This window comes from Ptychodera flava, chromosome 16 (assembly GCF_041260155.1).
Source record: "Ptychodera flava strain L36383 chromosome 16, AS_Pfla_20210202, whole genome shotgun sequence".
Taxonomy (NCBI): domain Eukaryota; kingdom Metazoa; phylum Hemichordata; class Enteropneusta; family Ptychoderidae; genus Ptychodera; species Ptychodera flava.
The window spans coordinates 26,961,949-26,985,328 of record NC_091943.1 but is presented as its reverse complement, the minus strand read 5'-3'; the positions used below and the strand labels follow the sequence as shown (position 1 = coordinate 26,985,328).

The following is a 23,380-nucleotide window of genomic DNA, read 5'->3' as shown; positions in this document are numbered from 1 at the left end:
TCATATTTCATTTTTTCAAAAACAATCCTGAATTTTCTCAGTCTCAAATACACAACAGAAACTAACAACGATATGGATGGACGAAAGATGGCCTACTAAACGCCTGAAATACGTTTTTTTTGTAACAGGTATGTGATGGTGGTTTCCGTACACAATATACTAACAACTCGAGTCCACCCGAAAAGTTGATATCAGCCCTGACCGTTTGGCAGCGATGAAAGATAAATATAGACCTGAACGAATGTGAGATCAAAAAAAGCCAATGTCCAAATCATTGACGGACTCCGCAAATGCACAAACCGACGCATGATGACTAAACGTTTCATAGAAAACTCACATCCGTCGATTTTCCTTTTTGGCTTTAAGCGTAAAATGAGAAAATGTTCTGAATAAACTTGTCAAAAAAAATATACGACTAGACTATATAAATGACATTTTTTTTCGATTTCATGATGATGAAAAGAAATCACCGTGTCATAGTTACTGATTTGTCGACAGTGTGTGTTCAATAATGCAAAGTGTAGTCATCTATACTGTGTACAAATAACGAGATACAGGGATGGCGTTTGTGTGGGAATTTTGAGGAGTCAGATCCTGAGATTTCTTTGAGTGGTATAGATATATCGCTTTCTTGCTCAACTTTTGAACCGGAGAAAACAGAATCTCTAGGCCGTAAGAACGGTAAAAACGGTGTCACAGTTGTCGCGATTTCGATATCCTTGTCTTAATTTCGTTCGATGAAGCGTTGAACGCCTTATCTTTGATCAATTCCTTAATTCCGGATTTATTTTTTTCCGTCGCAAATGTAAACAGTATTCAAACCAGCACAGCAAGGCATTGCGACAGGTTTGAGTCTATATGATGCTTAAACCGAAACATGTGACCGATGTCGACATTTGTTTCGTGTCAGCGACGGATTCACCTTTCATAGCACAGACTGTCGCACACAAGTGTCATCTGTCGGACGGGTTAGTATGGGAATTCGTCCCGAGTCCTAGAGTTTGTGTTATGATGGATGCATACAAACATGATTGTGGATATTATAAGAGCACTTTCTTTCTCTTGAATATTAAACTCTTAATATTTTAAAGAAAAAGGTGGTGCACAAACTCGCGCAGTTACATACATTTTACAGTTTATGTCTGTGGTCCCTGGTATTCTCAATTACACTAATATCAATGTTTTTATGGAGTGATTTAGAATATCTACGGTACTTTCTTTCTTATTTCAAAATCAATTAAATTACGAGCAATACATTTCTCAAATTAACCATTTCTATCCCAGGACTGCATAAGAAAATTGTGGACAAAGCATACAAGTACTGAGAGTATTAATGTCCATCTTACTTCGTGGCTGTTTTATTGAAAATTGTTAGGTTTATTTTTTTTAAATCGTGTGAGAATGGAAACTCGCCGTCTTACCTTGAGTAGAGTGATAATCCACGTCCAGGTTCGGACTTTTCCGTTTCCTCGGCCTCCCCTTTTGCACGGCGCCTACCCCGTTGTAGTAGGGCGTGGGCTGGGGCGACGCGCCCGGGATGGGGCTGTTCTGGTACGGGCTGAGGCCCATGGCATGCTCCGTGTGGAGCAGAGTCTCGTAGTGACAGCGACAGTAGACCATGGCGTCCTTCATGCCGAAGTGATCGCCGCTGGTCAACGGCTTATTGCAAGTCGCACACGTGAAACAGCTGACGTGGTAGACCAAATCACGGGCACGCATAACCATCTCGCTGGCAGAAATTCCTAAATGACACCTGGCACATCTTTTAACAGAGAAACGCCTGTGTGGAAAAGTCAGAGAAAACTATAAAAAAAAGAAGTCAAATCTATTTTACTGTTTTCTTCTTAGGCAAGACCACCGTGCGAAAACATGGCATTGCTGCACAATTTCTTTTCAAACATGTTGGAAACAAAATTGAGATTTTCTCGTGAGAAGAAAGGGGGGAAATTTATATCATGAAAGCAGACTCGGTGGGTGAGTTTTGAAGTATGCCTGCGTGTGAAAAACCGTACTTTTCATCTCTTCTCCGGGCTTTAAGAAAGCCTTTCACACCTCTTTGTTGGACAACTTTGGACACACTGAAAGAAGTATGTGAAGAGATCCTTTGTAGAATGTGAACATAAACTTTGAGAGAAACACGTCGCGTCATTGGTACCCACGACCGAGTGACACCCGCGTTGCACAAACAGTTGAATTCAAGCGAAACGAGGCAAATAGCTACTGCCCCGCACTGGACGAGACAAAACTCGTCATAACTTTTTTTCTCTCAAGTCATCACTTAAGCACCCCAACAAATCGGTTAAGTGGCCGCGAGTTTGGGTCTATATTAACTTAGATGTTCTTGGTTTAATGGCAGGGGGGTGGCTGTTTTCATTGAAGTCGGAAATGTCATTGCTTTATGAACACATAAATTATCAAGGCGGTGAGGGCAAGGGAGGAGAGATAGGGGTGTCCATTCTCTATGCAGTCATGGACCACTTAAATATAGGCTAAGAGGAATATAGGATCGAAACGCCACATGAAACAAAAATCGACAAGTCGAAAATAATAGAACACAGATGAATTATTACGAACCCTGTCACGTGTTTCCAGTATTTACAACAGCGACATTGGCAGTACCTATTGTTTCACAATGGAATTACAACGCCCAATCGATTCTGGCGTTCTTTGCTTGATTGATAAAAAGACTTGATCCATTGCTTTTAAAACCCGAAACATGTTCAATATTTCATGAGGTATTTTTCCGACGCGTTTGCGTGGGAGAAAAAGAAAAGAAAGAAAAAAAAAGCGGTCGTTGATCTCGCTTGCCCGGGCCCTCTCCGCGTGGCTGTCCCGCTATGCAAACAGCTTAGTGCACTCGTCCAGGCGCTCCAAGCCGTCTAAACAACACTTGTGATCGTAGTGACAGATTCTAAATAAACACTTTCTTTGCGCCTTTACTTGAATATTTGCCTCTATTGACACTGGGGACTCGAGTGCCTCCGGTTGTGGCTTTTTACCGTTCGGACAGCGCGACTGATTACGGTGTAACTGTCAGTGAACCGCTGGCTCCCTGCAACAAGTTTTTAGTGAAACATAAAATATTTGAAAGTGTCTCGTGTAGACTTTGTGTATCACAGAAGAATGTCATTTCCATAGTCAGAGGAGCAAACTCTATTCTCTATATATCCGCCAGAGGCTTCCTTTTTCCCGTCTTCCTCTTTTAATTTTCGTTTCTTTATGACGACAAACTGCCAATTCTGGACAAATTGAGCCAACAATATGTACGTGTTTTTAATTCTGCAAATTTGATATTCATGTTATTCGCTTCCGAAAGTTTTGCGTTTCCCCGACATCCACCGAGGCGCCCGTTTTGACGCAACTCGCACGGTACAAAGTGTTTGCAACGCATTGCAATTGGCGAGACTAGAAATCACCGTAAATGATAAAGTTGTACGGCATATCAATCCGCGAGTGTCTCTGGATGACAGCCGGTGACGTCATCAAACGTTAAGAATGATACCATGTCATTGGGGGAAAAAAAAATTGAACGGCGGTTGCGTTGTACAAATTACCTGTTTAAACGCGGATAATAAGACGCTGCAAATGTTACGGTTACAAAATTGTAGAAATCCTCGCAAATAATGATGCAAATCTCATAATTGACTAGTCCGCCCGGATATTATCTGTTATTCCCTCGTGAATTACCATCTTCAGGTTTTTTTACTCTAATTTGTGTTGCTGCGGCGATTTGTCTGAGACTGCCTGAGTCGATTTACATGAATCTGAATTTAAATAAAGACGCTTTAAAAAATTGAATTATTGGTCGTCAGGGTAAGTTGGAAAAACAATATTTGACGGTTTGACATGAAAATATTAAAGCCTTCACTAAAATATGAAATCTTGCAGTATTATATGGCCAACGTAGAGCCAAACGTATTCAACACACGGACAGCCTAAAGTGGCCAACATTGATTTTGAGTCTGACTGGTGTAAATCGTGTCTTTTTCGTATTCGACGTTTAAGGTCATTTATTGTTGTGGATTTCTTCGTCTGACGTAACGTCCTGATAAAGGCGCCAATGCCGATGCGTCTAGCCGCGTAACAAATGTCGCTTTCACAAAACATCCTACCTCCTCCGTCGGTGACACCTCGTGAAATTTTGAAATCTGCCGAGGTTGCTGACGACACCCACATTTTTTTGGAAAATTTGTAAAAAAAAAGATTGTTCATTGTTCGCCCTTCCTGTGTTTTGACCTGTTTGGTGTGAAGCACAGGCGGAAACGCAAAGCCACTAGTCCCCCGAAACACGCATGGGAAAACGACAAGGAAGACAAGAACGCTCATATTTTTCGCGCCTGAATAAAAGACAGAAAGTGGTATTGTCTTCAAGAGACATGTGTGTGGCCAAAACTGAGGAAGAAGACCCACATGAGACATGAGTAGGAAGTTTGAACTGATGATAAAAATAGATGCTATAAGCATGCTTGCCCATTTTCCTAGATTTGCAAATTGAAGAATGTTTTTTGCTGACGTCACATTTTTTATGAAAGAAGCGGTAATTTGAAGCACAAGCTAATTTAAGTTTCTAAGTTTTCTGTCGAGAGTGAGCCGTAACTGGATGCTTGTTGGCTGCAGCAATGCAGTGTTTCGGAGCTCACTTCAGAATGCATTTTGCAGTGTCTTCGTCTTCGGCAGACGAGCCCGAGACAGAATTGAAATTTTATCGTCGTTTTTGGCGGGGAAGTGATGTCGCGAGAAAATGCAATGTGACTCATCGCCCGACTCGTTCTCGCCTTGATTTCTTAGGGAAGCCGCCACGGGTGGTACAAATATGAATTCACTTTTCTGAAGAGGTTATTGTGAAAGTCAGCGGATGAATGATATGATTGTCGCTGTCTTACAGTTGTACAGTTCACAGCTCGAGTTAAGAGGCATGGCTATTATTTTATTCTCTAACACACAGACCCGACCATCATACTTGTAGCACTATACCAACTCAATATTTTTCTTCGGTTCTGACGTCATGTCCGGCCAATCAGCGACGAAATATTGATATCAACACTTCTGTGTCGTCGTCGGTCCAACTTTCACGATATCATACACACAACTTAGCTCCGATTTAAACAAATGTCGATTAAAAAAACCGGCCGGATATTGTTGTTTTACAGATTGTAAAGATATTGCTCTCGACGTTAAGAGTGACTGTTATAGCCACGTTGTGTTAGTCACTTCCGAGAATGGTTTTCACGAAAGTGATTTTTATTTCAATTATTGATTTTCGAGAGGTATCGTTACTAGCAGGTTCAATTATAAAATGTTCAAATTATTGAAGGGGCGTTCGGGACGATAAAATAGTTGTCATCGAAGAAATCCGGGACGTCTTCGGCCGTTGCTTGTCCGCACGGCGGGCCGGGCCGGGCCGGGCCGCACAGAGCATGGCCGGCCATGCCACGTCTGAAAGGACTATACGCAGGCAAGTTTTAATGTATTGCGTAAAATGCAACTTGTTTCGCGATTAAGGCTTAATCCACATTGTGTCGTGCTCAGCTTATGAATATAAGTATTAATAGTAGTATCGCTTAAATGGACAAAAATAAAACGGGCCACTCGGACAGGACAATATCACCTCACTTATCGCCAAGTACATGGTCGTGTTTTGGCCGAAACCACCGGTCAAGTTTCGAACTGGTTTGGAATAACGCGTTAAACGCATTCTGAACTACAAGGAATATACAAACGTGTGGGAGTTTATGGGTCACAAATGACACAGAGCTCACGTTCAAGAGCTTTAATACTCATCACACCATCTAGTTAAAACGTGGCTGCTCAGGCAAAAGTAACGATTTCCGCCGATTTTACACCACGCAGTATGTCAGCGTAGTTACAATTACTCAACCAGTTGAACTATATAGCTCGGGAGTTCGATACTCGCTCGGTGAATGACAGTTCGCGTATATATCTTCGCACGGGATTGCATAATGTAATCAATGTCAAAATCTAGTCAAAACCAGCGCAGAAAAACAAGAAGCTACCGAACGGCGAACCGTTCGTTCACCCCGCTGCTTACCTGTAGTAGTCTTCCTTGCAGTAGATATTCCCATCTTTGGCAAAACACGTTAGTTCGGAGTCCAGCCTCAACTTGCACTCACAGCACTTTAAACACTGCATATGCCATTGCTTGTCCACGGCCAGAAGGTAGTATCGGTCCAAAATGCGTCCCTCGCAGCCCGCACACAGACACGGCTTGTTCTCCCGGTTGATAACGGGCATGGTCTGCGGCAGAAAAGCGGGAAAAGAGAAGGAATTAAAGCCCGACAAAATAATTAAACAATCAGGGGGAGGCTCGGTAATCCAGTGGTAGTGTGCGAGGGTGTGTATAGATGCACGGACGTGGTGTGTAAACAGCTATGGAGCAAACAATTGAAGTGAGGCCGGTAACACTAGCCAGGCAAAACGAGAAAGATGAGAGAGCAAGTGGAAGAACCAATTGATTAAGAGTATTATGGTACGGTCGAGAGGTGGAGTTGACTTGATTGGCGCGCTGGTTTTGCGCTGAAACTGCCAAGGAAAGTGGAAGCTGTCGGTCAGGAACTTAGCGCAGTGTCTCCCCTACCCTTTCAAAGGCCGTTTTCGTGTCGTTTGTCCTTCTGTGGAGTGAAGTTCTACCGTGATCGTCCCCAGCTTTCTGTGAAGGTTCGCTTTGGTGCTCGAGGCTATAGCGAGCGTCGTCCATTCCCATCAAGGAGCGATGTGGAGTTCATAATAACAGTCACAAATTTGGGATCCTGTGATATAGCGAACTGGTTTGTGGATGTTTGTCGGGCGAAGCGACGGCTAAGTCGGGCAGTTCACGGCGTGCGCGCAGGGCTGCTCAGCTCCAACAATGCCCGACGTTCGCTGAGCATCGCTGTTGTGTATAGCAGTTTGAGTGTAATAATGAGAGGGGAGGGGAGGCTGATTCGTTTGACAATCAACCGGGTGCTTAAACAACGTACTCGGGGTTTTTTTTGTGCGCTCTCCCAATCTCATTGATCGACAACTATTGAGAAGGGGTCAACGCTATTTCAGGATGTAACCATACTTCTGATTGGCCAATCGCGGAAGGTTCACTTTCCCACTCCGACTTCCTCACTCTGCAGAGTATATTTCCCGCAGCATGAGGCTGTCCATCCCCTCAGAGCAGGCAGACGAGCAAGTGTGAAGCACGTTTCCACGCACCCATGTCCGGTTTTATCGCATTTCCGTCCCGGTCAACCGGTGTTTGACGAAAGCAAGTGATACCCGCAGCTGTGTCGAAAACCACCCTTTTCAATTCTACCGGTGTTGATGAATAGCCGCTCGGCACAATAGCTGGATGAAGCCCGACTGCGGAATATTTTTAACGCGACAAATGGACTGGAAAAGCCTGAACAACTTTAAACAAATGAGTTTTGTGTAATTTATTCACACCGAGCTAAATACCCCTGGACTAGGTCCGTGCCCTTGCTTCGGCGCACAGACGCTTCGATTCAAACGTGTCTCTGAGAATAAAACAGCCCGAACTGCGAGGCAGCTGCTCTTATCACTCTAAAACTGTGATTTTCCCCCTGACGACAGATACACAAACCGAGAAACACAGGCAAAAACAATCGGTGTGTTTGTTTATTATTTCTTTTTGCGTTGGGAAAAAATGTGCTCAGCTGATGCACGGCGAATACGTAATCGTGCCGCTTTTGATTCGCGACTGGGGAACCCTTTGTAGTTGTTCAAGCGCCGTGTTGACGAGATAAGAGCGCTGGTGATCGCCCATCATTAGACTGTGGTGGGCAGGATGAAAAGTAACCCGGCCAAAACAAAAACAAAGTTGCTGCGGCAAGTTTCAAAGTAAACACCCACTTTTTAAAAGAGCAACGTTACCTTAGAAAGTAATGAAGAGTAGAGAAACCCCCAGAAGAAGGGAAACGCAAATACGGGCGGACTCACACAAACAAGGTACCGGGGAACACCCTCACCGGACCCGCCAAAGTCACACAGTAAAGACCCGGGCTGCGCCAGGTTTTCATTCTTTCTTAACTGAAGATTATCCACTTAAGTTTTCAATCGAAGGGACTGAGAGTGGTGACTTGGCTTAGATGTAGCACTATCGAGACAAAAAACGATTCCAGTCCCGTCGGATATTTTTTGTTTAGGAAGTTCTTATTTGTTTATCTCTCACAAATACACGGTTTTAACTTGTCCACTCTAATGCTGCCTATATTGTCAACGCCTTGTTTAATACATATATTATAGTGTCTCTGTGGTTTTATGCGCACGATTGTCCGTGTGCCGAGTTTGTTTCATAGGCCTTGTTAGTCTTGAGGTTAGCTTTTTAAATGTAAAACTTTTAAATTGTCGGTAATTACAGTTCATTTATTGTGTGCGACCGCTGAAACAAGGCCGTTGATGGGAACGTTTTCACAGAGCGATGGTACGACAGCCTATTTCCTACACATACACCAAGGAATTGTGTGTACTCTCTCTCTCTCTCTCTCTCTCTCTCTCTCTCTCTCTCTCTCTCTCTCTCTCTCTCTCTCTCTCTCTCTCCACACACACACACACAGGAATAGCTTAAGCTACGATTCTAAACAAAGATATGGACACTTGGCAAAAGCAACATTATCAGTTTAAGGAGCTCTTCAAGCCAAATCCAGGAAGGAGACGCCCTCACACCGCGGCCCACACCCATAGAACAACGTAAACACCCGGTATTTGATTGTTAATTACGATAGCCGTCCGACTTCACCAGAGTGATTCACTCTTCTAAACATGTAAATTAGCGTATAAGCTAACGCTTGACACACTTCAGAGCATAAGACCAAGCTCGGTTCTAATACGCATGCTCATATTTCGGAATTTAACAAAGACGGTACAAAGCATCCATGTTTCTAAATTAATGCGAGCGAGTGCAGATACTGTAGACTAACTTTTTGCCTCGAAATTGCTTCATGCTCTTTGATTGGCCAGAGAACCTTCGATGCGAGGATCCGAACAAATCAGGTGGCACCTCGTGAATTTGAAATCGCAAGCATGGAATATTCTTTGCGCATGGTTACTTAATTAAAAAACCATGGGTTCCTTCGAGAAATATACAGAATTAGCTGAACAAACAAACAAACATGGACGACAGCTATAATAAAATCAAATTAAACAAAGCCTAGTATACATGGAATTACAAGCTCCTGTAAATATCAACATGCACTCATTATAAGCACATGATTTCTTCACTCGCTTTTGATAGTTTGGATGAATGGATTGATGGACGTACAAACAAACAAACAAACGTACCCACGTGAGTACGTACGTACGTACATACATACATACATACATACATACATACATACATACATACATACATACATACATACATACATACATACATACATACATACATACAAGCCGTTGCGCGATTAGATAACTTTTCACTCGATCTCTGAGATCGTCATCACTGAGGGGAAATGACAATCGCCGCCAACGATGTTTCCTTTCGCACAGCCACTGAAGTACAAGATGAACTCGACGTCTGCGATAACATCCCTGATGAAAAGTATAACCCCGGGCTGAAGAGTCGATGAAAAAAGAGAGAAATATCTTATCAGATGAGGATAATAGGGCAAAGTCTTTTCAATTTAAAGAGTTTAAAAGATGTGATAGAAAGTCTATGGGACCGCTAACTGCTTACTTGTCTGTATCACTCTTGTTTCCTGCGCGATACAAATCTTAAACTCGCACTAGGGAAGGGATTTCTTCTCATTTAGCCTGGTCGTAATCAAGCCTGACATTACACAGTCTCCAACCGTAGCATTCTTCCGCTGGATTATTCTTCGATTTTCATCATTTGCTCCTGAAAAAAAAAGTTGCCCCCGAGCGTCGAGATTGAGCATCGCCGACGCGCGGCGACGGTGTAGTTGCCCCGTCGCTTTTTCTTTTGCAGGCTCGCTTAGGGACGGATTTGCCGGCCAGTTAGACGCTTGCCTGGATATAGAAGAGCCTGTGAGCTGGCAGCTTTCAGGAGGGTATTCAATTTCTATTTTCCTTGGATTTCTATTTGTGCGTGATTTCGCGCACAAGGACTGCTTGGCGAGTTGATCGAACAACGGGGTCGCAGCTGGCCGTGCGCTGAAAGGGCAGAAACGCCAGCTTTCAGTCTTCGTTCAGCCACGCAGCCGACTTTGAAGAACCATTGTCAGGAGCTAGCCACGACAAAAACCAAACAAACAAAAAAAAGGGCGAGAATCGATCATCTGTCCATCCTCGACGCCCTGTAAACCGACGCGCACAAAAATGCGATTCAAAGGATAATAATAGAGAGACGTGCGAGCAATTGTCACATACCTGGAACATTGTGCGAGAAAGATGTGCTCAAGTATTGATGCTTCAAAATGTGAAAATGAGCGCGTTCTTACGTCTCAGCTGCTGTGTCCACACTTCCACCGTACTTTAAATCGCTGCAAGATCATTGGATAGATCGAAGCCTTGGGCGTTTGACTTATGGATTTTAATTGGAACTTGCCATAGTATTGATCGGGCAGCCTATCGCCTTGAACCGAGTCATTCCAATTCTTTCAACATTTCCCCCGGAAAAGTTAGTAAGATTTAAGGATTTAGGGAAGAGGGGAGGGGGGAGAGAGAGAGGACAGACAGACACACAAACAGACAGACAGACAGACAGAGAGACAGACAGACAGACAGATAGATAGATAGATAGATAGATAGATAGATAGATAGATAGATAGATAGATAGATAGATAGATAGATAGATAGATAGATAGATAGATAGATAGATAGATAGATAGATAGATAGATAGATAGATAGATAGATAGATAGATAGATAGATACAGAGATAGAGAGATAGATGGATACAAAAGAACAGATACAGAAAGATGGAGAGAGACAAAAAGGAAGGAAGAAAGAAAACGAAGAACGGATTCTCAAAACAGCCACGGATATATCAATCATACAAACTGACAAGGATAATAGGAGACGGACATGTCAATATACTGAGACGAACTTTGAGTGACGAAGAATGGCTGATGAGAGAGCTTAGGAAGGGGGGGTGAGGAGAGAGCTTAGGAAGGGGGTGAGGAGAGAGCAGAGAGAAGAGGGCGATAATAAAACTGAGAAAATAGATAAAATAAGTGAAAGTACGAGATACTAAATCAAAGGCAGAAGGGTCAACGACCTGTGAACTCAGGAATGTCATATTTTAAGAGATGGACAGACATGAGAGGAACAAGGAACCAGGTATGTGTGATACTAGAATGACGGCATATGTAAGGGGAGGAAAACATGACGCAGAGGTCAGTAGAAGAATGAAGAGTAGGGCAGACTTAGGGTGAGTATAGGGAGTCGTTAAATGAGTACACCAGAAGATTGATTCTGATGAACTTCAGAGGCGAAGACAAAATCTTACATAATCTCGTATGAAGGGGCATGAACACTGGAAACTACCTACCCCCCTCCCTCAAAATTAGAAAAAAAACAAAGCTATTGAAGTGTACAAACACGGAGTAAGATATATGAAAACAAAGAAAGGAAACCACATGGCATGATGAATCGGTCATGAAAGTGGCAAATTGAAATTGAATTACCGGAGAAAATTACAAAGCGATATAATCGTGAATTATTCTTCCTGTTATCGTTATAGATGCATCAAGACTTGCCAATAATTTCTGGGAGTTTTTTCGAGCTTTTCGGTCAAAGTTTGGCAACGACTCATCTTTTATTCCCGGTAGTATGTATGATATGACTGAAGTGAAAAAGAAACACGCTAATAGAAGTACAGGAAAGGTAAAACACATTCAGGCACTGTTCGCTTATTGAGAGTCCAAATAGAATCTCCAGAGTTTTGCGCGTTTACTACACTCTCCTGTTTAAGCGTATATGTGAGCGGGACGCCATCGGTGCCATACTTTGTCGACACGACCCATGAACACTACTGTGTTTCAAATTTTATGTATATTCTACCATGTTTGAACTTCAGACTTTGTCCATGCACCTGGGTTGACAAGCTGGGGTCCACCAGAACTCCGGATATCGCACTGTTATATCGGAAAGTAAGTAAAGATACGATAGCCGGAGCTTCTGGTGTATTTTCATCATCTGTATGCCAGGAAAGAGGAGGACCCAGGGACGCTCTTCTGAATCTGTCAAAAGTGTGTTGAAATACCAAGTATTAGCCTAGCAAACACAACACATATTGTTGACAATATGCATTGTTGCTGTTGACAAATGACTCCTTAGTATGGTCATAGACTCTCCTTGGAGGGTCTATAGGTACGGTCTAAAATTTAGGTATCAAAATTAACATGGGACATTACGCATCACAGTCACGGACTTGGCGAACTCTGGGCATTTCAAAACGATTTTTGATATAGTAAGTAAAACTGTATTTGGCAGAAAGAAGATAAACAACAATGGAAAACACAATACAAACTAATAAAGCTTTAATTACACCATTCATTTATAGGTTAATATTCGGTACAAATGATTTACTTGGTTAATGTTAGATTTGAAATGAACGTGTCCGCTAGACTGTCCCGCACTGTGCACTTCACTGACAGTGGTAGGCTGGAATTGTTAATGCTTTATCGAATCCTGCTCTGACCTAGCTCCCTGTCATATCTTGGATGGAGTTCATGACTCCCGACAGAAAGCCTGTAGTAATCCAAATATTACATATGAGTTTTTTCTCCCCGCATGACGCATTTCATCGTTAGGCTTGGAGGTTTTGAAGCGCAGTTTGATTAAGAAAATCGAAATATACAAATCTCATCGAGTGATGGTCAAGACAGACAGACTGAGACAAACACTCAATATACACAGGAACAAAACAACGACAAAATCAGGACATCTTCACTAAGTTACAGGATAACCTACAGAATTTGATGGTTACCTAACGACCCAACTTCATTGCATGAGCATGAGTACTGCGTAGATGGACTGATACATATTATGAATAAATGACTAGATTACATTTCATTATTTTTCATTGTTTTTATTGAAATAATTTAAATCAGTAAAATACGATCTAATTCAATCCAAAAGGCAATTAAAGTATGTCACAAGGACAATGAGAAAGGTGAAACTATCGTGTAGCAACATCACTTCAAAGACTCAGTTACGTCACGCCGTTAATGTATGCATTCTGACGTGTGGACGGGTATTTGCAAAAGTATCGAATGGAAATGGACAGAGCGTTTTTGCAGCTTTGTAAATGTACCAACTTGAGGACGCGCAAGAGATCGTACTGCAACGGAATTTGTGCGCAGGCGCACAGTCGTTGTACTCTGTTCTACACACTGGCAAAACAAAAACACTGTTTTTTTCCAACTTTCACTTTGAATGAAAATAATATCGTTTAGTGATAGCAGCAGGTGCATGAAGGCATTAGCTACATTTAATAATCTTCTTAAGAGTGAGATTATCATAAATCAGAGACAGACAGACAGACAGAGATAGAGAGACGGAGAGACAGACAGAGAGAGGAAAGAGAGGAAGGAGGGGAGAGAGAGAAAGAGAGACAGACAGACAGACAGACAGACAGACAGACAGACAGACAGACAGACAGACAGACAGATAGATAGATAGATAGATAGATAGATAGATAGATAGATAGATAGATAGATAGATAGATAGATAGATAGATAGATAGGTAGATAGATAGATAGATAGATAGATAGATAGATAGATAGATAGATAGATAGATAGATAGATAGATAGATAGAACTGGCAAACTGATACTACAGGAAGTCACTTGATGTGACCTAGTGATCATAGCAGGGCATTTACTATAAGGAACGACCAACTTCTTCAAATATGACGAAAGATGTCGCCATTATCATGGCAAGCAAATTTCTCTAAAAGTGAAACGGGCCCCGAATGTTGTCTGCTTTGAACTGTCTTGTGAGCGGCATTCCGATTCGCCGGCTATCCAATCAACCGGCCCGACTTCAGAACGCTCATCGACGAAGCTGACTTCGTCATGTCGTGTTACAACAAAGCCGTTACACTGGTGGCGTTGTGCCGATCAGTGCATAGCACGAACATCTCTTGACGGTGTGTTCCCTCAAAGTGATTTGCAAAGTTGAACAGAAGTCGTCGGTAACTTGCGGGTAGACAACACAGACAGGCAAGTCCATTAAGATCTTGAACAGGGGCCACGATACCTAGACACACCAGGGAAATGTAACACTTGTTTTCTTTTGTATAATTTTAGTCGCAATTAAAATTCTCCCATTTTTAAAATGCCATTTTGCCCGCAAACCCAATGTCTGTACTACATTCGAGAGTTTTGTCTCGGCGGAATAGCTATCCGCATGTTGTTGTTTTATAGAAAAGATCTTTACACTTGTTTTGGCAAAATTTAATATTAGAATTTAAATGATGCTATGTAAAAGTTCTACATTTTACGTCTGTTAAGGTAGAATGCGCCTCGGGGACGGTTATTTGGACTTTCAAACTTTTACCATTCTCTTCTGATATACCACTTGTGGAGGTTCATTTAAAGTTCTTTGTTTTTCGAAATTCGAAAATTTCATTTATAGAGTTAACACATAGACGCCGGCCATTTTGAATTTAAAATAACGGTAAATCTGGAGTTATTTGTTTCTGTAGTGCCAAAATTTGTACTGTGACCCCCAGTTTTTATTCTTGGTTTTGAAAGTGGTTGAAAGATTCCTTAAGGAAAGTTTGAGCAAAATTTCAAGTCTTTCACTTTGGAGGAGCATACTACTTATAATTGTGATTATTTGTTACAATTTAGCGACACGCTCCAGGCGGGTATGACACTATTCACATCGACAAATTCGAGTCAAAAAGAGGGTATAAACGTAAGGGGTCATTGTGGCAAGTATGTTTTCACAATGTATGCACCGGTGTTATCCATCAAGCCATGGCTTCCGCACCGTCCAGTGCGACCCAGCAAGTGGAGTATGTATTAGCTGTAGCTCATCGGCACCCAGACCGAAGATCTGAGATTCCGCAAGTCTTCCACAAGAAAACGTCGCCCGTTTCGAGTTACCAGTAAACAATTCTTGCGATGCCAAGTTTTTCGGTCTCCTGCTGACTTGGAATCGTTGACATTTTTTCAGGAAAATAATACGTCAGTGATACTCGCGGAGATAACGAAGTGGCCTGCGCGCGCAGAGGGGTATGGCGATATACCCCCCCCCCCCCCTGCGCGCGCACAACTTACGCCATGCGTGTTAGGGGCGCGTCAGTCTCCAATCTTTAAAGGGACATTAGCTGTAACTTTTGACTAATTTTTCACTACTCTGTTTCAATGTATCAACTACAGAATTTTACTATAATCCGATCATCATGACCAATGCCCGTTGTCCTGCTTGCCAACACAGCCTGTGAATGTGAAATGACCATTCTTATTGTTGATAATGTATTCTAGTCCGAACCTGAATGCACAATTTAAACAATAACAATACAGATTATACTCATATAGGGTATATTTATGAGCTAAATATTAGGAATTTCTCCATGGTTCAGGGATTCAAACCAGAAACCAGAAACTGCAGATGATACACAGAACAAGCAAAATTTAAAAAATGACCAAAGTTACAGCTAATGGATCTTTAAATGGTTGAGATGGTACACTCATAGATTTGCAGTTTGGTATTAGTTAGCGTTTGCAAACCAAAGCAATCTAAAAATTCACAATTCTAAAAGATTCAAACTTTGTAACCCATCATGTTCGAAAAACACAAAGGGCTAAACCATCCATTGTGAAATCTTTCTAGGTTAATGAAATTCACTTTTTTCTCGTCCCCTCATATTTGTAGTTGACAACTGCATAGTCGTTTCAGAAACTAGCCCAAGTGAATTAATAACGGCGATAAAATATTTATCAAGGGAAACGCCGTGTCGGTTAAAAAGGCGATATAGTAACATCATATCTAGTGTGGTGCATCCTATTCTAACTTTGATGCTCTGGCAAAAAGCGTGAAGCGTAAATGAAAATTTTGTTTTCGTGATGCGCAGTCGATAAATGTTGGGAGATCTCCATCTTTTTTTTACCTTTGACATGTCGTTTGGAAATTCGTGTGACGTTAGAAAATATAGGACCATCAGTAGCTAAACAGACACGATTTAAAAATAATGTATCAGTTTCTCTGTGGACTAAACCGATGGAAAGCTTCGTAGAGACATAACTTTGGCGAAAAGGTCAGTAACTTTGTTTCGCGTGACTAATTCCATTGACTATTTTCTACACATCTCACAGCCTCAGAGTTCTGGCGTGATTTGTGACATTTTTAGGATGAAAAAAATCCTCCAAAAGCACTTTTCTGAATCGATCTCGACGAATTTTTTTTCTCGGCAATTTATGGCACTTTGGCGGCTCTGCGTGACAGCTGACAGTTATTAGACCGTTCTCATCTTCGCTTCGATTTTTGGCTCGTTTGGGAGACCTCTTCTAATGATAAGACAATAATCCGTGAGAAAAATCCGACGGAACATTAGGGGAGGGTGCGGGAATCGGCGTTGTTTAGAGCGCTGGCGCTGCAAGGCATGCTGCGGGGTAGAACTTAATGGGTGGCACACATGTCAAGGGAAGGGGCTTCCTTGCCCATCATCGGCACTCGTCAAGAATCAAAATTACGGCGGACGGCTGACGAATAGCTAATGACTCACAATCATTCCAGCCCTTCTTTTGATGCAGAGACTACAAACGCAGTTGAACTTATCTCTGTGCGTGCTCCGAACTCTGTAAATGTTAGTGTTTGACAGAAGTACCGATTCCCCGAGCATCATTCATATCATGCACCAATCGGATGTGACTGGAAATATTTGCCGTCGCCTCGGGAATTGTCTACAGCCCCCTTACTTGATTGATTTCAATATCAACATCGTGGCTTTCCTCATAAATTGACAAGAATTCTAAGTTTGCATGAAATAATGTGATTTTTTTTAAAACAAAGATTGAGCTGTGTTTAGGAAAAAAAAACGATATGAATTTCAATCGAAAGTGACGTCAAGCAGAAAGTTTGAGCGAACTGCAATTCTTCCGGTTTCCTCGTGGGCTGCAGGTATAATTTTCAGAAAACTGCATTTTTTACCAATAAGAGGCATTTCTCATTGTTTATTTTCAGAAATATACAGTGAAGTAACTGTGGTTGGCAAAACTGAATATCAGTGGACACAAAGAAATTTTGTTGGAATTGTTAGAAACCTAGGGTTAGAGTAACGTTTGGGTGTTAGGGTTTGGGTTATTAGAGCCCTCAAGAAAATCCCTTTTGATTCGCAAGCAAAGGTGCGTCCACTAATCATCACTCTTTCACCCATGTTACCAGGACTTACATACAACCAAGCATAAACGACTGGATGATTAAAGACACGTTAATTGTCAGTACGTATTAATTAGCAGAAGTTTCGAAAGGCCCTTTCAAAACCCTATAGTTGAATTTGCCGTCGATTGATGAGGCACTGAAACAAAAGACCCGGCATTGGATTAGGGCTATAGCGAAGAAGTTGAAAATGTGCGTTCTCTTTGTCGTTTAATTTTTCGATTTCCCTAACTTTTGTGTCTATGAGTAAAATACTTGCTGAAAGACGTCGTGGCGGAGATTATGATCGCATTTTAGAGAATAAGAGCTAAACGTCGGATATATTTTGAAGAACATTCATCCATATCAGATGTATTGCTGCGTTTGGTTCAACAAAAACAGAAAACTGACCATAAAACCTTTGTGCCCACAGGCCATTTTTAGGAGTTGTATCTGAAAAAACGACGTCACTCTATTGAGTAAAAAAACTGTATGTTGCAGCACAACGTAAAGATTCCAGCCAGAAATTTTCTCCTGGGATTAAAAAAAAACTCTGTTTAAACAAACTTTATGACTCATCCGAAATTAAATCACTCTTTTCTGCAGTATTGGGAGCTTTTCAATGAACTCTTGAAAACTCGATGAAGAGAAAAACTGGAAAATTTACCGCCATTCTGGGCTTGGAAGAGTTCTGCTTCATTGATCTGTGCGTAAGTGTAATCCCTGTGTTTGAAGAGAGACCGACTCAATATCGTCAATCTTTCTCACAAAGCGGGTCCTAAAATTCGAAATAACTATAACTCTTGCCATCTTTTAAAACCATTCTTCCACGAATCAACTACGTTTTCGTGAGTTTCTTCCCAAAAGAGAAAGGTTTCACTGCTCAGTTTCAGGTCTTGTGACCACGATGCACGTTATTGAAGTATTCTCATCGCCATCAATTGAAAAATCCAAGTCTGGACGGGACATTCCATCCGTTGCTTTCCAAGCACGAATGCACCTTGCGGATATAGAGGCTTTGTTGACAAGCCGAGTACCGGCTAGTCCCTAACATGCTGCCAGGGACAGGACCAAGAAACTGCAATTGGTACCCAGAAGACAAGTGTTGGAAAAATATCAAGCGTTACTGGGCTCGTAGGTAAACAAACAAGCAAAACTGATGAAGATCGACAAAAATACCTGAAAAAATAAAAGATGGAAGTCAAATATACTAGTAATATTGCAGGGCAGAATAAATATAATCAAGCAATTAGTTGGGTGAGTATCATATATCATTCATTGACACGTCACTTAAGTTTAAACAGACTGCACAATTGACATTTTAGTATTAGATTACACAGGGGTATTCTTTTAGGTTCGTGGATAAAGTTAGTTCCTTCAGTATTCGACAACGACAACAAAATGGACAGTTTGACGAAAAGGGTCGTTTACACAGAGTTTTGCTCGTTAAAAGTAGTCCTGTATCGGGAATTTTCTATTAAAACAAGCTGTGAGTGCAGTAAACACAGGTAAAAATTTCATCTGCCCATCATCGGACAGGGCGCGGTCCACCGTTATTGTCGGTTTTTGTTGCTTTGGTACTGTTGCCAAACGTCTTAAGCGTCCGGACACGCTGTTTTCGCCAGCAAAGGCGACGGCAACTTGTCAAGACGTTCCGGCGGATTTATCACTCTTTTGCGGTTATTATCTCATTCAGGGACAGAACTTGATCAATACAATGTATTTAGGTTTTTTCCCCGAAAGGTCGGATTTGATGTCCTTGGACTCAGATGAGTAGAGCCTTCTAAAGGCCAAAGTAACAAGGTTATGAAAGGACAAATGTATGATTAAGTCACTGTAATCTAACAACAATGTCAACAATATCTATATCAATATCTATTAACAATGATGACACATTTGCATAAAGTATCTTTAAAACTTTTAAACCCTACAACAAAGACAACAATGATCATTACATGTCTTGTCACGCACTTCTTATGTGAATAAATTATATGTACATGACGCTTTCACTTAATAAAATAAATTAAAATTAAATTAAATTAAATTAAGTTACAGTAAATCAAATCAAATCAATTTAATTTAATTTCAATTGCTTTGTAGACACAATTGCCGGAAAATTAAGTATAAAAAACATTACTTGAACACGCTGTTGTACTGGTGACTTTTCCCGTGGGGCCCGGAATGATTGCAACTGTGGTTAGGTCCGCGATATGATACCTGGACTTTCGTATGATACACAGGGCTGGCAACTAAGCTGTAAGAGGCCAGGGTTGTCCCGTGACTTGAGGATTGTTTTTCGACTGTCAGCCACGCTTGCAATTCTCAAGGTGTGAGCACCGCATAATTTGCCAGTTGCCACTTCTTTGAAAAGGCGCTGCCGTCAAAAGGGAGGTTAATTGGGCCCGTGCAATAAAAACCGCCCCGTACAAAATGCCCTCCCCACAAAAACAAAACCCCGCCGATCGAGATCTTTTCTAGTCGCTCCGAAAGCCGGACATACTTAAGGCGGTTTTTCTTTCCTACAGGGGAAGAGCTTTTGCTAGTAAGCCCGGTTATCTGTTAGCATTGCCACCGAACAGCGGGGGAGAGGGACGCCCCGAATTTTGACTGAATACACATTTTAAGGTGGTTTTGTTCGGTGTCTTTTGACGGAGCTGAAATACGCTGTATAGGTCTTAAATTACAGAATCAACGGCCATTGAGGGACTAATAATACAAAGGCTACACGATCTGCCGGTTATCAAAAGAGACCCCGATTCTCCATTCTTGTACGGCGATCTGTCAATCAACAAGAATCTTGTAAGTTTCCCCGTGCATGTTTTTATAAACATCAGCAACAACATCATTCAAAACATTTCAGCTCCCAAAGAGATGATTAGCCGAATAAAAAAACCCAACAACAACACATATCAGAAGACATTGTGAAAACTTATTTCAACTTCTCCTTATGAAGATTTGGTTCTGCGCAATTTGTACCTGGGGAAAGTATTTAAGTGTTTCTTTTGCTTTCGAGGTTGTCGGGTCTTCTCAAATCCTTTTCAATATGACGGGTTGGTTTAAGCCATTGTCTGCCTAGCTTTTTTCATTCAGTGTACAAGAGATCGATGGTGAAAAGGGTTCAGATTGCGGTAGGGAGCCACCAAGACGAAGGAAAAACATACTTTTGAAGTCCGAAGCGTGGAGCGATACCCGACCTCACTGTCAAAGACGTGATTCCGTTGAAAGCGCTTCGGACGCATCTGCCCCCGGGGGCCCGGGGCGTTATTCGGCATCAGTCGAGTCAAAGTGGATTTTAGCAGCTCCAAAAAAACGCAACACACACACACACTGAGTGGTTTCAATCTTTTAAATGGTCACTCTTCAAAAGAAACTCGCGTAGGATCTCGCCTGAATGATTTCGAAATCTGACACCGAGACTGCAGAATACATTTGGAGTCAGCGACAGCCTAAAAAGCACATATGCCCCGCTCACTCTCTCCCTGTCTGTGCGTGTGCGCGCGATTCTAAAGGGACAGTTACATGCGCCTATGGTATAACATATTCTTTTGTGGTTTGAAAACAACGGAAGATCATTAAGAACTATTATCTTGGTTCTCAGCTTTCAAAAAGAAAAAGACACGAAATCAGATTTCGTCTTCCTCTGAGAAGCGCTAAATGGGACTGTGTTGGTCTCTTGTACGAAGAAGCGAGCAATGGTGGTTAGTGTAATATTCACCCCTTTGAAAGCGATATCTGTATACAAATTAAAATATTATTAAAAAATAAACTCGCATGACAATTGTGTGATGGGGGAAAGATTATTTCGTATTAAACGGATGTTTGGGCGCCTCGCTAACTTCTAGTATATACGTCGTGGCAAATGTCTGAAGGCACCGATGGAGCATGTGGGGGCCAGTATCGCGTTGACTGCCCCAGTATACACCGATCATTCTGACAATCGCTCGCCGACGCTGCTATGGCGGCTCACTTCTCTGGCACATTTCTATCAACTGTTTGCTAGTCCCCCCTTTGTGGTGTGTTTAATCGCCTCAAAATAAATATTTTCGTACTCTGGTCTGGGTCTAAGAAGCCCCCGCATTGATACAAAAAAAAACAAGTCTCGCAAAATACTCCGTCTTTCATCCCGTGTGCAGTCTTTGTCGACAGTTGTGTGCGCGGTGAAGAAGTGGGCAAGTCCGAACTCTACGACGCTCAGGGTCAGTGAATGAATAGAATTGTCAACTTTGTCGGGCCGAACATACTCCTTTCTTGCGCTAAATGTAGGACCCGTCAGCGCCATCAAGTTGTGAAAAAAAGACGAACCAAGAGTTTCAAAATAACCCTGCCAGCCAAAGTAAATATTAATTGTTTTTGATTCTCCGTGCATGTGAAACCAATGCAATGGTGATAGTCAGTATTGTTGTTGAGAAGGACGCGTTGCTAAGCTGTGTTAGGTGCTTTCTTTAAGAAATGGAATCTACATTAGGAGCGCGAGACGGCTTTTGACCTTGAGGAAAACTCTTGGATAAAAACGATGGAAAATTTGGTTCGAGTCATTTAAAATTATCGGGATATCAAGGTTCCCACTCGGAAGCATGGCAATGTAGAAAATTTGAATTTCTACCATGAATATGACCACTATCGATGGTAGGAGATCACTAGTAGCTCTGCGAAGTTTATTGATGACTGTCTCCGAGTCTTTTTCAAGTTCGAACGGACCCTGCCCTACCCCTAAAAATAACTGACTCAACCCAGCAAAGGGGGTACTCATTTTTTCTCAAACCATTGGTAGAAAGCGCCAGCCTTTCAATCAAAGCTCTTAGACTACAAACGAAGACGGAAATCTCAGGTCAGACGAATTTTCTAGAACTTGACGTTCGAAAAAGCGACACCAGTGACATCAAAAGTAGAACTGCGTTCAAACCATTTACACCAGCTGACCCTAGCATGTCCATCCCTCCTAAAGCTCGATCTGAAAACGTCCCTTGATTTGGGCCCTTGTATTTGGTTTAATTTTTTTCCCAATCTGCCCGGTAGATGGCACTATACGTGCTTCAGCAATCACCACAGTCGAGCAGCTTTAGCACGCGCCTTGTCCCCCACGAACCACCACGCTGTTCACAGTCACACCTCACCAATTTACATACAACGCTGACAGATCGACGAAGCTCAGGAACCACACTTTCGAGGGCTAAATTGCCTAAATGGTAAATGGATTTCTTTCTTTTTTTCAAAAGGGAATAAAGAGAAGCCATTTTCAACTGTGACCCGTTCGCCCATTTGACTGCGTGAAGTCAAGCAATTTTCCGCAGAGCTAGCCACGCGCACCCCTCCCGATCTAGCAGTACGCGGAGTTCCCCCCATGTTCCTTTGTGCGAAAATTTCGCCTCGGGTAATTTCTCCCAAGGATTGTCAGCACTGAAATGAAGGCACAAGAAATCATGACATTTTGGCTCTCTTCTTGGTTCATCCGAAAGCTCAATTCGCAGCAGACTCAGTGGTGAGGTCCTCGGCTTTTTTTCACTAAGTCACGTTTCTGACCATATACGCGTTAGTTACTCAACGAGTGAAAAAAAAAGATGTTGCAGTCGCCGGTAATGACACGCCGCCGGCGATCCACTTTGCTTGCGTTTTGAAAGCTTTTATGCTCGCTTATAAATGAATTCATATTGCAATGGCATACGGTTTTTCAAATACTTCATCGCCTATGATGATAGCTGGCCTTCCCTTGTGGCCACTATTTAAAAACTCATTTTCGGGAAAGCGCGCGGTTTACTTTTTCAGATAAAAAATATTGTGGAGTAGAGTATCAGGAAACACTGATAACCGGAGTGTTTGTTGGGATTCTTAATTATTTTTTTACGAGAGAAATAGAAAAAACACTCTTCAAATAGCGCGGGAAAACAATACATATTGATGTCGGTCAGTGTTGGTGGGAATGTAATTCTCACAAACGTACGCACACACACACGCACACACTCACTCAGCGACTATTCAACATCGACAAAAGGAGTTCGACAGAGAAAGCGAATAAAGATTTCGAATTCGCACGGATGGAAGATGGAGGGGACAAAGCGGCAATTCTGAAGAGGACAGTGATGACTTCAAAACAGTAAAAATGTCAACA

The 23,380-nt window shown here is 42.0% G+C and overlaps 1 protein-coding gene across 2 annotated transcripts in view; it reads right to left on the bottom strand.

Moving 5' to 3' along the window:
- Positions 1-23,380, bottom strand: part of LOC139114448 (LIM/homeobox protein Lhx9-like) — an 84,519-nt gene that overhangs the window by 34,701 nt on the left and 26,438 nt on the right. Inside the window, exons 1-3 of one of the 2 annotated variants that reach the window (XM_070676192.1) lie at positions 6,596-7,026; positions 6,050-6,255; positions 1,422-1,780 (exon numbers count right to left, since the gene is read on the bottom strand). In XM_070676192.1, coding sequence (XP_070532293.1) covers positions 1,422-1,780; positions 6,050-6,255; positions 6,596-6,721 — 691 coding nt within the window. In that variant the 5' untranslated portion in view covers positions 6,722-7,026. Of the gene's footprint in view, positions 1-1,421; positions 1,781-6,049; positions 6,256-6,595; positions 7,027-23,380 lie in introns of those variants that run through there. The other variant, XM_070676193.1, reaches the window with a different exon arrangement.